We start from the raw sequence: 13,160 nt of genomic DNA, 5'->3' as shown, positions 1-13,160 counted from the left end.
TGGTATTTTGTTGTTTTGTTTGTATTGGCAAAGTGTTTTCATGGTATAAAACCTAGACCAAAGCAGATGTTTTACAGCGCAGGTATGATACAACCATTCAAAGAGAAAAATCATCATAAATCTTCCCAGTTCAAGCTCAATTTTCCTTAGGTTTTGTTTTGGGTTTTTTTTTTTTTTTTAGATAAAGCAGAATAGTATTGGCAGAAATCCTGTTATCTCGATGCATTGACCTTGAAAGACTAGTATACAATATTTCTTTCTAGTTTACATAGCTAACTAAATTTTCAAAAACATCATAAAATGGACAGTTACCATAAGGACCATTAAGCATGTCTATATGGAATGGTAGGCATGAATTTGAACAGAAAAAGAATTTGCTTCAAGTTTCTGTGGGATGCAACATTTATCTATTAGGTTTAAAGTTAAGATATGAAAAATGAGCTTTAAATATGCTTTGCTAATACTATGTTGTTTACTACCTTATGAGGAATTACTTTGACACGAATATGATGTTTTAAAACTATTGAATAAAATTAAAAACCGAACACACTGTTTACTATTTTCAGGCATCTTGGGCTTCCAGTACACTTGGTTTCTGGTTTACTGAGCTACTAGAAAGAAACCACCAGTTTTACAATTGGATTTTTGAAAGCCGACCAAACTGCTTCTGGATGACAGGGTTTTTTAATCCTCAAGGATTTTTAACTGCAGTGAGGCAGGTAAATCATGTTTAAAGTCTCACTCTGATTATTCTTTGATATCCTTTAAAAGAAATAATAATATTGTGTGATGAAGGCTGAATTACGGCTGCATCATGTCAGCAGGGAAGATGCATGACTGCATAACTCTCTAACATTTCCTGAGTGAAGCATTCTTCTTCTGCACATACTTTTTCAGTATATCAACCACTAATGTTTTAAAATATATTTCGTACTTTGACCAAGCCGCAAGTATCTAGGGGTTATGTTACAACATTATTAAGGTAGACTGGAGAAGGAACATCTCATGTTACCATTGAGATATCCCTGAAAAGAGGTGTTAAGCCCATGAATTTATTTTGCATTTTTCCCTCCCTTTTGGTCTGTGTTCAGTACTTACCTGGCTGAATTGCCAGAACAGCTATTCAGAATTAGTCTTAAATTGCACTTCTCCAGTTCAGTAGCTGATTCAGTCTCTCTTCTTGAAGTGGGAAAGAGTCTCCTTTATTAATGCGTACTAAATATGAAGTGCAGTGTATTTGTTAATGTATGTGTGTCTGTTGACTTGGTGATTTTGTTGGTTGCTCAGCACGTTAGTTGCCTTTGACAAGTGAGCTACTTTTTACTTTAAAAGGAGGCAATAAATACCTTTGGTTTTTGACATAAGAGGACGCATTGGAAACGGTAATTGTTGGGAATCTGTAAAATTGGTAAAGAATACTTAGGTGAGAATCCAATGGGTCCTCAGAAAAAAGCTAATGTTTGGAGGAGAGAATGAAGATTTGTAGAGAAGGAAAATCTCCCGTCTTGCTTTGAGGTCTCGGTAATGTAATTTTGGCTGCCAAACTGAAGTTCCAATTGTTGACCTGCTTCTACTAAAATTGCAGGCATGTAGCCTTGGAATTATATAACAAGGTATTTCTTTTGAGTAAACAGTCCTAAGCTGTCTTGATTTTCTTTTGGACCCAGACTTGTGGAAAGGGTTTAGTAGCGGGATCTGAAACAGCTGGAATCTATAGAACTTTTCTGGTTTCTGTCCTGGTTCTGGTGGGGATAAGGTTATTTTTTACAAGAAGCTGGGATGGGACACAGCCTGTTTGACTGACCCAAAGCAGGCAAACTGATATTTGGTACCATGTGACACCATGCCTAGTATATAGCAGGGAACTGGCTGGGGAGGGGGCAGAAATCAACTCTTGGGAGTGGGCTGGGGTTCAGGTTCTGGTTGGTGAGTGGTGCTACTTTAATCATGGTTTGTACATTCCTCTACCAGTGTTATTGTTGTTTTCCTCTTTCCTTCACTGTTAAATTCCTTCTGTTATACTGCCTTTATCTCCACCCATGAGTTATGCCTTCTTCTTCTGATTCTCCCCCTATCCCACTGCTTGGGGGGGAGTAAGAGAGAAGACCGTGTGGTTCTTTGTTGCCACCTAGGACTAAACCACGACAATTCCCTAAAAATGAGAAAGTGGGTACATAACAACTTAGTGTCCCAAGTGAAAACCAAAGTGACTTTCTGGGCTTTGCTATGTGGTGGAACAAATAGAAATGAGAGCTAAAGAGCCTGAATGATCATTGAACTATAAGCCTTCTGCTCTTTTAAAGCAGCTAATTAACTGCAGTATGGGATAAACATTAATTCAGATTACTTCAAACAAAGATCTTGGGAAACGTTTACAAGACCGGGATAAAACTTATGTCTGGCACAACTTAACGGCATGGAACAGTAAGGGACTGGGCAAGATAAAGGAGTGTTTTCTAGTGCACTAACTAACTGACTAAATTTGAAGTATGTGTTGAATCTTAATCGTGGCTATCTCCAAGTGTTGTCTGTGTTTTTTACAGTCTCTTTATGTAGCTTTGGAGCTGAGTGAGCTCTTACACATTATTAAGAATACAGTTAATGAAGATTATAGGTACAGGAAAAGGGAGATAACCCCAGAAAATATGCAGCATATTATGCATTTTGTTTTTGTTATTGGAACTGTTTTACTTAGCACATGCAGTTAATGTTTTCTCATCTCATGAAAGCTGTGGAATTTTTGTATTTGCAAGAGCCAGTTACCACTGGCATTCAGTGATTGTGTTACTTGGTATCGTCTTAAGATATTGTGTATAACAGAAAGAGTGAAAATCAAATGTAGTTGATAAAGTACTGAAAACTTTCTTTAAGTACCATGCCATCACTAGCTTAGAGAGAAGTCAAACTGCTGCAAACATGGATATCATAAAAAGTTAATTTTTTTGGTACTGATGAGGATAAGTTCATAGAATCGTAGAATGTGTTGGGTTGGAAGGGACCTTTAAAGGTCATCTAGTCCAACCTCCCTGCAGTGAGCAGGGACATCTGTAACTAGATCAGGTTGCTCAGAGCCTCATCGAGCCTGGCCTTGAATGTCTCCAGGGATGGGGCCTCCACCACCTCTCTGGGCAACCTGTTCCAGTGACCACACAAATACGTTTATAATAAATGCTTGGAAAAAATGGCTCTGTGCACATGTGAAAATGTAACCTCCATACTTTTGTCTGGTTTGGGCAGGAAATAACAAGGGCTAACAAAGGCTGGGCTCTTGACAGTGTAGTGCTGTGCAATGAGGTCACTAGATGGATGAAGGATGATATCACAAGCCCTCCTTTGGAAGGTGTCTATGTGTATGGGCTGTATTTGGAAGGAGCTGGTTGGGACAGAAGAAACATGAGGCTGACTGAATCTAAGCCCAAGGTGCTCTTCGAGATGATGCCGGTTATAAGGATATATGCAGAGAATAACAGTAAGTAACTGTATTGTAAAGGATGTTATTTTGAGAGAATACAGTGTAAATTTTTATTGAACAGCATGGAAGCCTTTTGGGCTTTTCATGGGGCTGTCTCTGTTCATTGTATACATACTGAATCTTTTTCAACAGGGGAAACTTCCCAGTGTTCCATATAAAATGAGCTTTCAGCCTTCCTTGATAATAGGTGCTTTTTATCCTAATATTTGGATAGGTCTCTGCCTTCTGGTCTTAATGGTGTTAATAGCTTTTTAAACCAGTTACAAATGAGCTGCTCTCTGCCTGCTTTGATGAACATGCTTGCATTTAGTCTTCCATTGACAATATGTGTCCTGGATTGAGAAGATCAACATTTATATACATAAACTCTGTAGCCTCAGTAACCTAAACCCAAATAGCCTCTTTCCCACATCCCTAAACCTAATGCAATTTATATAAATATAAAACTTATATATGTATACACAACACATACATATAAAACCCCATGTATATCTTATATAAGGTATTTATAGATAACATGTTATATATGCAATGTGTGTATTTATAAAAATGCATTTTTTTTTCTGGACAAGGCTATGTTTGAGCTAACAGAAGCAAGAAAGAGGTGGAGTGAGGTGGTGGAAGATATTTTGTCCTTGAGACAGAAAAGGACTGCAAGAATGGAAAGGAAACTTAAGGGTCTGAAAGAGAGTGCTGTTTTGTGAAAATGTATAATTTAGGTTCATGGGGTTTTTTTTTTGTGTGTATAAAATAGGAAATGCTGCTGAATAAGGATTTAAATAGGATAAGAGTATCCATTGTCGAGTGTAAAATTGGAAATTTCTGTTGAAAAGCATTCCACCTCCAAAGGCAAAGCCTGCTTACATGCTATTTTGCCTGGATTTTGTGTAGTTGGTCTTTTATAAGAGGCACGATCACTGTGAAAGCAGCCAAGATGCTAAATAGTGAATACTGAAGTATTAAGCATGACTAGACTACTGTTCTAATTCTACATTGAAGAAGTTGACAATTTATACTCGGAAATACCAAATGCATTTCAAAATAGGTTGTTCAAAATAGGGCATTTTTTATTTTGACACATTTAGTAATATATTGTTTAAAAGTAATATTCAGTGGTCAGATTGAACTAATAACACTAATCACACGAGAGTGGCCGTTTACATTTCTTGCTACATCCAGTTCCTAGGTGCTGGTGTTAAATAAACCTACAGGAATTTCAAGCCATATGTGGCCTTCAGCTGTCAGTAACGCAGTAGCGAACAGCATGAGAGTCAAGTAAGAGTTTTCTTCGGTGGTGATGGAGAACTCTGTGCTATTGAATTTTGATTCAATTTTACATTTGCCTTATGCACAGTCCCTTAGAGCCCTGTTTTTTCAACCTAGTTTCATTGTTTTTTTTCTCTCTCCTGTCTTTTCAGCTTCAAAAGACCCACGTCTGTATTCATGTCCAGTCTACAAAAAGACCATTCGAACAGATATGAATTACATTGCTGCTGTGGATCTTAAAACCCTTCAGCCTCCGGAGCATTGGGTACTGCGTGGGGTAGCGCTTCTGTGTGATGTCAAGTAATGTTAAAAAAAAGGTTTCTAAGAGTTCTTTTCTGTTTTTAAATTAAACATCAATATGTAGTTAGCTATACAATGGATCACTTTGACTTCAAAAATATAGTTTTAGTAGACTCCATTATGGTATTTTTAGAAAATTGTTCTCAATATACCTCAACAATAGGCTTATAAATGCTAAATCTTAAGAGTGATATTAAGTTTGGTAAATAGATTGAAGTATTACCTTTGGTGTCTTGACAAATAATGACAAATATTTAGTGTTCCTATCTCACTATTGTGCACTTAATTTTACCCTGAATAAAGATTAATTGACTTGAATGTTTTTACTTCCCAGTGGTAAATATGCTTGTATCAGGGCTTGCCTTCAAGTAGCGAAATACAATTTTTTTTTTTTTAATTTTTGTGTGTTGTATGCATGTGTATCTATGGAAAGCTAAGCCCAGTTGCTTATTCATATTAGTTAATATTCCTCAAGATGATGTTCCAAGACTTATTTCCTAGCTGGTAGTTTCTAGTTTGCTTGCTGCCTAAATAAGGAAGGTGAGACTGGAAAAATATCACACCTGTTTCACCACTTAGAGAACAATTTCATTGTGTTACATAGGAAAACAAGCATTTGATAGCTGCCAAAATTCCTTACTATCTGGTTCATGACTTATATAATGGATAGGAAGAAAATAGTTCCATAAAAATGCTTGGGTATTTTTTCATGTGCTAGCACACCAGATTTGATTCAATCTTCATCAAGATATCAAGATAGCTAGTTTTATGACATCAATTCTAGCTTTTTTTTCTGCTCTAATTTTGCAGTGTTGTGATTTTATATATAGTTCTCTACCCCCACCCCCCGCTCCTTTCTCCTTTTTTACTTCTGTGCTCTGTGCTGCAGCCATTTTGGTATCTCAGGTAGATAAGAAACTTTTCGCATGGGAATTCATGAGAAATATTATCAGTTTCATTCATATTCGTTCATATCAGATAAATGTTATCCATGAGAGAAATGTTATCAGCTTCATTTAGTTGAACACTGTTGGCTTCGCACATCAAGCACACTTATTCAATTACCAAAAAGCCAGTATTTTTGTTGATGGGTCCAATAGCTAATGTATCTTAGTGGCCCACTAGTCATTCACAATAACAAGTGCTGCAGAAGAGGAAGCAGAAAGAACCAATATTTCTGGTGCATCTATCATGCCTAAATGCTGCAGTGGAGTAGCTGTTTTCAATTTCACATCAAATCAATACATGGAATTTGAAGGGTGCATTCATTAGTTTATTAAATCAACATGCTCAATATATCTCTTTCCTAAAGCTAATATTTAAAGAAATAAAATAAGATATTGGAAGACAGCACCATTGTCTTTGTATTTTAGTGGAGACTTCATCATGCATTTCTACAGTTAAACCAGCTATGAAACTTAGGTGGAGCATTGATTCTGCTTGAAACTGTAGTTGTAGAGGTCTTTCCATTGTCCTTCCTTCTTAGAATTATTCTTTTTTTTTCTTTTTTCTTTTAAATAACTAGCAGTGAAACAAATGAAATGTATGAAAATCTCCTTTAGGAAATATTTTTAATTTAGACATGGCAATAAATAAAATATAAGATGGTAGGGTTGAGTTGTTCTTTACTGGACCTTGGAGCACCATACTCAGACTTCCTGGAGATCCTTCAGATACTCATTGGAGTTCTAAGTTGCTGTGGGCTTTCACCAAGACCTTCCTCTCTGAAGGAGATGCCCGTACTTCATCCTTGTGCAAGTCATTCACACTGAGAATTTTCAAGCCATGTACACTTCAAATGCCACCTTTCAAACAGTGGATTTGTTGTACCATTATTGCTTTAGACACGGGGGAGGTATCAAATCCCACGGTAATTCTCAGTGGGTGAACTGTGCACTTTTTTTCAGTGTGATTTTCTATGAGGCAGATGGGGAAAAGGATAGTTGCCCAAATAAATACACACTGGTGATCCTAGTTATGCCAAAGACTGTGATATCAGTGAAGCAGCGATGTTGGTTGTCACTGTTATTTCTGTTCTGTTAGCTACGTTTCTTAAGAGGTTTGGCATCGGTTCTTCAGGTGACTGCAAAAACACCATCAGGAACGGAATGATGAGGCATGGCAAAGTTCAGTAAAAAGCACTTTTGAAATGCAGTATCATGTTGGGAGCCAGAGTGCAGAATGCTGCTCTCAGAGGGATTTCGCTGCCTGGACTGAAGGACAACTTGGTGTAGGTTGAATGGTTACCCTCATCAGATCAGGCCCTGCCTTGCTGACTCAACTTTCTGGCATGACGTCAGATCTGCCTTGCTATTACAGCCTCATCTGGCAGTCACTGACATGTTAGCTGACCCTGGTTGCTGTCACGGTCCTGCTCTGCTTTTGTGTTCAGGTGCTGTGGGACTGTGCCCTTGTCAGACTGTTCCTGGCCCTGCCCACCCTCCTGTGACTCTTGGCTCCCACTCTCCTTTCCAAGCAGCCTGCCCTTGCTGCTCCCTGACGTATGGCTTCAAACAGGTGAAAAAATGAGCTGTTTCGTGTTCATCTTCATAGCAGAAGTGGGTAATAAAATGTTCCTATGGAAACGAATATCAATAAAATAACCATCCCTGACATATTATAGAACTGGATATACTTTCTCCGCGTTTGGCTCTGCTGTTGGTACTGAATGGATTACTCAAGAAAAACCATTCACAGACATTAATTGTGCTGTTATTAAGCATGCAGCATTATAAATTTGAGGTCTGGAAAAATGCAGGATTACAGAAGGTATTTCCTTCTTTTCTTTCTGATATTTGGCATGATAAATACTTGTATTTTGGAGAATATTTAAAAACAAAGGCGATACAAATTTCTCTTAGAAATTAATGGTAAAATAACTTTCTGAATAAGGTGGAGATATGGCTTCATCAGAATCATAGAATCATAGGGTTGGAAGGGACCTCTGGAGATCATCTAGTCCAACCGCCCTGCCAGAGCAGGGTCACCTAGAGCAGGTTACACAGGATCCTTTGAAATTCCTCATAAATTTTATAAGTGTTTTAAAATAAGCAACCTAATCTTTCAAATATACACTATGCTGTGTAGGCTGTACTACACAGAAAGGTCTTGTCTTCTGAGCTTCTCTTCAGAAATTATTTTTTCCCTGAGCTCTGGGCCTACATTCATACTTTTTAGCTCATACGTCACATTGAAATTTTGTTCTCACTGTTGTGATTTGTTCCACTTTCAGAGATTATAAGGAAGAAGAAAAAGCCAAGGTTTTATCACAGTAGGCAGTACAATTCCAAATTAGCAGTATGTACAGTTGCCATCATTGAAAAGGAATTTTTTAATCAAAGTACATTGTTACGGTATATGTACAAACTGGATTATAAAGTATTTCTCATTCTGAACTATCCTTCATTAAATTCTTTTGATAATGAAATCAATATTGAGAGCAGCCCTGAGGAGAAGGACTTGGGGGTGCTGTTGGACAAGAAGCTCAACATGAGCCCGGCAATGCGCACTTGCAGCCCAGAAAGCCGACTGCATCCTGGGCTGCATCAAAAGAAGCGTGGCCAGCAGGTCGAGGGAGGTGATTCTGCCCCTCCACTCTGCTCTGGTGAGACCCCGTCTGGAGTACTGCGTCCAGCTCTGGGGCCACTAACATAAGTAGTACGTATTACTGCATATGCTGCAATACACAGCTTTTCCTCAAACTACTGTACTACCTTTTCCTATACCTTTTGTTCTTATGAAAAGTTAAAACATACAGTGTAAGTGATAATGTATTGCGTGTGCGTCTGTATATTAATGTAGAAAAAGGAAAATGAGAATGTGGGTTTTTAAAACGAAACAGCAAGCACATGTTGCCAACCTCAATTTACCTGTGAAGTCTCTCCACAGTAGAAATTTCTTGGTGTTTACTTGTATATTCAATCTTTTAAACCAATATCCAAAACAAAGATCTATTGAACTAACAGTAGAAAAGCTGGCAGAAGAAAGAGTGGGAAGAACAACATGGTTAAAATATTTTTCGGTTAGAGGTATTATTTGAAATGGATACTACCCTTTAACTTTTTAGTGAAGCAATTATTTGCATTGCAGTCACTGAGAACTGAAGTAGTTATTTTAGTTTTTGCTGTCAGAGGGCATGAGATATCCTACTTTGGCAAGGAAAACAACAGATGTTTGACTGCTGATGTAAAAACGTTTTTTTTTTTTTTTCAGAGGTGCTATCTTGTAACAAGAAAATTTACACGCAAAAAAAGAAGAGTTAGGGAACCGCAATCTTCTGTGAAAAGAGCTTAACGTGGTTTAACAGAAGGCAGTGTAACTTGTTAAGTCACTGTTTTTACACGAATTGCCTACAAATAACCGAGTTTTCAGTTTCTCTGTTAAACCGCCACAGGAATGGCAGCCAATATATGTAGCTCCTCCCCCAAAGCCTCTCCCCCACCAGCTTGCAAAATTTGGGTATAAAAGGTATATTTTTTTTTTTGAGAAAAACTTAACCTGGAATATCTCTTCCTGTAAACTGACCTTTACGTCACATTATGCTTTCCTCTATTTAAGTTGTATTAGTTCCTATCTATACCACTTGCTCTGAGTGAACTGCGATTCCAGCAAAGTAATAGTAGATTAGTTTGGGAAGGGCATGGTAAATGGTTCATCTTTCAGTTTCTTTTCTAATCTCATCAATAAGTACTTGGAAAGTAAGTGTTGACTGATAATGAAGCCCGTTAACACTGTATAAGATTGTGACAAGAGTCTGCGTGCAAAGAATGTCTAGAAATGCTTCATGAAGTAAGATGTGTTCAATACATCTCCTTTTTCTGAGTCATCATTTGCAAAAATCAATTACTTTATATTAACTCTGTGTACGTAAAGGGGGTTTATAACAAAAACGTTGGAGTCAAACTTTTTAGTAGTTGTGATAGGACAAGGCGTAATGGTTTTAAACTAAAAGATGGTAGATTTAGACTAGATATAAGGAAGACATTTTTTACAATGACGGTGGTGAAACACTGGAACAGGTTGCCCAGAGAGGTGGCAGATGCCCCATCCCTGGAAACATTCAAGGTCGGGTTGGACGGGGCTCTGAGCAACCTGATCTAGTTGAAGATGTCCCTGCTCATCACAGGGGGGTTGGACTAGATGACCTTTAAATGTCTCCTCAAGCCCAAACTATGTTATGAATCTATAACTTACGTAAACCAATATTGTTTCAATTAAAATGCTTTGCGTAAGATATGCAGATAAGAAAAAAATAATTTCAACCGAAGCTCAAAGGACTTTGTGCCTTCAAAGAAAAATATTTACTTCATTTAGCTCATAAAATAAGTTGCTTTGCATTTCTTCTTAACACTAGGTTTTGGAATAATAAAGCTCAAAACTGTGTATCATAGAACAGTTACATGTTGAGTTTTCATCTTAGGCATTCAGAAGTTATTTTATTATTCTGGAAAAAAGTGAGCCAACAAAGAAGCAACTTTTGCAAAGAAAAAAAATAAATCACTGAACACTTGAAGTAGTTTTCCTTTTTGCATTTTGTTCTCCAAATTCTTCATAGTAATCCTTTCTTCCCAAGGGCAAATAAAGCTGTTCTTTATTCTTCCAAAGAAAGACGTCTCAGGTGAGTTATATTTGAAGTTTAGTATGTTTGTTATTTGGATAAAATGAGAAGCTAATTAAGAAATACATGATCTATGCATAACAGGAGAAATTTCACAATAGGAAGAGGTATGACAGAACATAATGGAAATGAAATCCTTATGAAGAAAAATGCTGGTTGGTGATCTTTGGATTGCAAAAATTTGATCGATTGGAGTTAGTGTTACACTGTGTTACGTCAGCACAACAAAAATTATGCTTGATTCCTACATACTGACTGAGAAATTTAATAATGAGCGGTGCTTTCTTTTTAGGTAGGTTTGAGTGAGTTTCCTCCTTTTTTTGTCCTTTAAAAAAAACTAAAAAAGGTAATAATAATGCTACAGGAGTTTGTTTTTTTTTTTCCCTGGATGAGCAGCAGTTTCCGGTCTCTATTATACTAAAATAACCAGATGGAAAACCAGGCCCTGGAAATATCCGACCCATGCGTTTGGTGTATGAAGTCCTGTACAACCAGAGGTCTTCTCAGAATACTACTTCATGAGAACATTCTTTTGCGCTATGTGTTGACTGATTTCTTGTGTTTGAGAAGAAAAAAGACTGGGGGAAAAGGGAATGGGGAGGGCAATGTGAGAAAGCTGGGGTGGATGAGAGTCACCTCAATATTTTATTGTACATTCTGTTTATTGAATTAGTTTTATTTTAGGGAAACTGCTCTCTAGGTCTGTTACTTGTAACTAGGGATGTTAGTTCTCGTATTACAGAATGGTTGAGGTTGGCAGGGACCTCTGGAGGTCGTCTGTTCAAAAGCTCCTGCTCAAGGAGGGTCACCTAGAGCAGGCTGCCCAGGACTGTGTCAGGCAGCTTTTGAATTTCTCCAAGGGGGAGATTCCACAACCTCTCTGGGCAGCCTGTGCCAGCACTCAGTCAACCTCACAGTATAAAAGTGTTTCCTGATGTTCAGAGGGAACCTCTTGGATTTCGTCTTGGATTTCAGTTTGTGCCCATTATCTTCGGTGCTATCACTGGGTGCCATGAAAAATGTCTGGCTCCCCGTTCTTTGCACCTTCCTGTTAGGTATTTGTACATGTTAATAATCCCTTCTTTAGGCTGAGCAGTCCCGGCTCTCTCAGACTTACCGTATGGGAGAGATGCTTCAGTCCTTTCATCATCTTTGTGGCCCTTCCCTGGACCCTCTGCAGTATCTCTGTAGATTTCTTCATGGTAGATTTCTTTTCCAAGAGTTGGCATACATTTGATTCCTAACTATGCATATGTTACAAGTGCACGTATTTTAAATACAACAGTGTAACTGGCTTTCTGTTCCAGTTTTTGTACTGTTGTGCTTTTACCAGAAGCATTCAGTCAAATGAACGTAAAATGTATTCTGTATGAAGAAGTGGTGTGCCTGCCTCTTTAGTCAGTTGAAGGCGTTGCTGGTTGGCTGCATTGTAATGAAAATTGGTAAATTTTCCAATGTACTTTTTTGATATAAAATTGAAATACTTTGTGCCTAATGCCACATGTGTTTTGAACTACAGAACAGTCACTGAGATGTTAAACCTGTATAGTGTACTTCTGCCTTTCTTAGGAAAGTTTCAGGCACATATTGTGTTTTCAATTATCATATCAAATCTTTGAAAATTCGGTTACCATTCTAAATTCTCTTGATGGCTTGATTGCATGGTAGATTCACAGTGCCTATGGCTATACAGAAAGCAGCAGCATTTAACAGTTTATGTTGAGGAACTGGGGGCATCTCAAATTTAGATGCAGTTCTCAGTGAATTTAATCACACTGGTTTTGTTTCTTTTTCTAGTATTGGTGCATTGGGAATATGGAAATCAGGTATGTTGCAAGGATTAAATTGTTGGTATTTGCAGAAGGCTCTGACAGTGAAAAGCATAGAAACAATACAAATGTCTTTATTTTTAGATGGTTCAGAGCTTTGTTGCGTGTTGCTGTATCTTGCGTCTTGTGGGTTTTACAAGCCAAGCTATGGCAATGGGACAGGTGAGAAAAAACACCTTCGAGCTGTTTCTCAGGAAGAAATTGTTCCTTGCATTAAGTGGAGATAAGAGAGATCTGAAGAGGGATCAAGACAATCGAAATGAGAATAAAGCAGTTTCTGCCGTTCATCTAAACAAGGTTAAGGCTAAGGGGTGAAAGCTTTTGAAATAAAAGCAGGTCTGCTGAACTTGTGTGATAAAATAATCTTGCCTGTTCTGTTTCTCTTCTCACTTTTTTTTTGTGGGAATATATTATTTCCTTGATTATATTATTTAAAGCCCGTAATTATCGTTGTAAAGGGTAAATGTAGACGTAATAGTTTTGTATGTATCGATTACAATTAATACACATCTTAGTGAATGACATGTGAAATGGTCCACTTTTTTCCATTAACTAATAACAGTAATCTTTTATTGCTCAGGCAAAACCAAGTTATGAAAAATACTAAATGTGTATATGGTAAAAGCATATTTTTAATAAAAAGACAAAATTTTTGCACAAAATCAGTTTTAATTTG

General features: G+C 37.5%; 1 protein-coding gene across 1 annotated transcript in view; it reads left to right on the top strand.

The window, feature by feature from the left end:
• The window catches only part of DNAH5 (dynein axonemal heavy chain 5), a 130,831-nt gene extending 125,789 nt beyond the window's left edge, over nucleotides 1-5,042 (top strand). Inside the window, exons 77-79 of the mRNA XM_054191319.1 lie at nucleotides 567-719; nucleotides 3,238-3,469; nucleotides 4,891-5,042. Coding sequence (XP_054047294.1) covers nucleotides 567-719; nucleotides 3,238-3,469; nucleotides 4,891-5,042 — 537 coding nt within the window. The remainder of the gene's footprint in view (nucleotides 1-566; nucleotides 720-3,237; nucleotides 3,470-4,890) is intronic.
• The last annotated feature ends 8,118 nt before the right edge of the window (nucleotides 5,043-13,160 follow it).

This window comes from Rissa tridactyla, chromosome 2, assembly GCF_028500815.1.
Source record: "Rissa tridactyla isolate bRisTri1 chromosome 2, bRisTri1.patW.cur.20221130, whole genome shotgun sequence".
Classification (NCBI taxonomy): domain Eukaryota; kingdom Metazoa; phylum Chordata; class Aves; order Charadriiformes; family Laridae; genus Rissa; species Rissa tridactyla.
The sequence above is the reverse complement of the archived record's forward strand: the minus strand, read 5'-3'. Positions and strand labels throughout refer to the sequence as shown.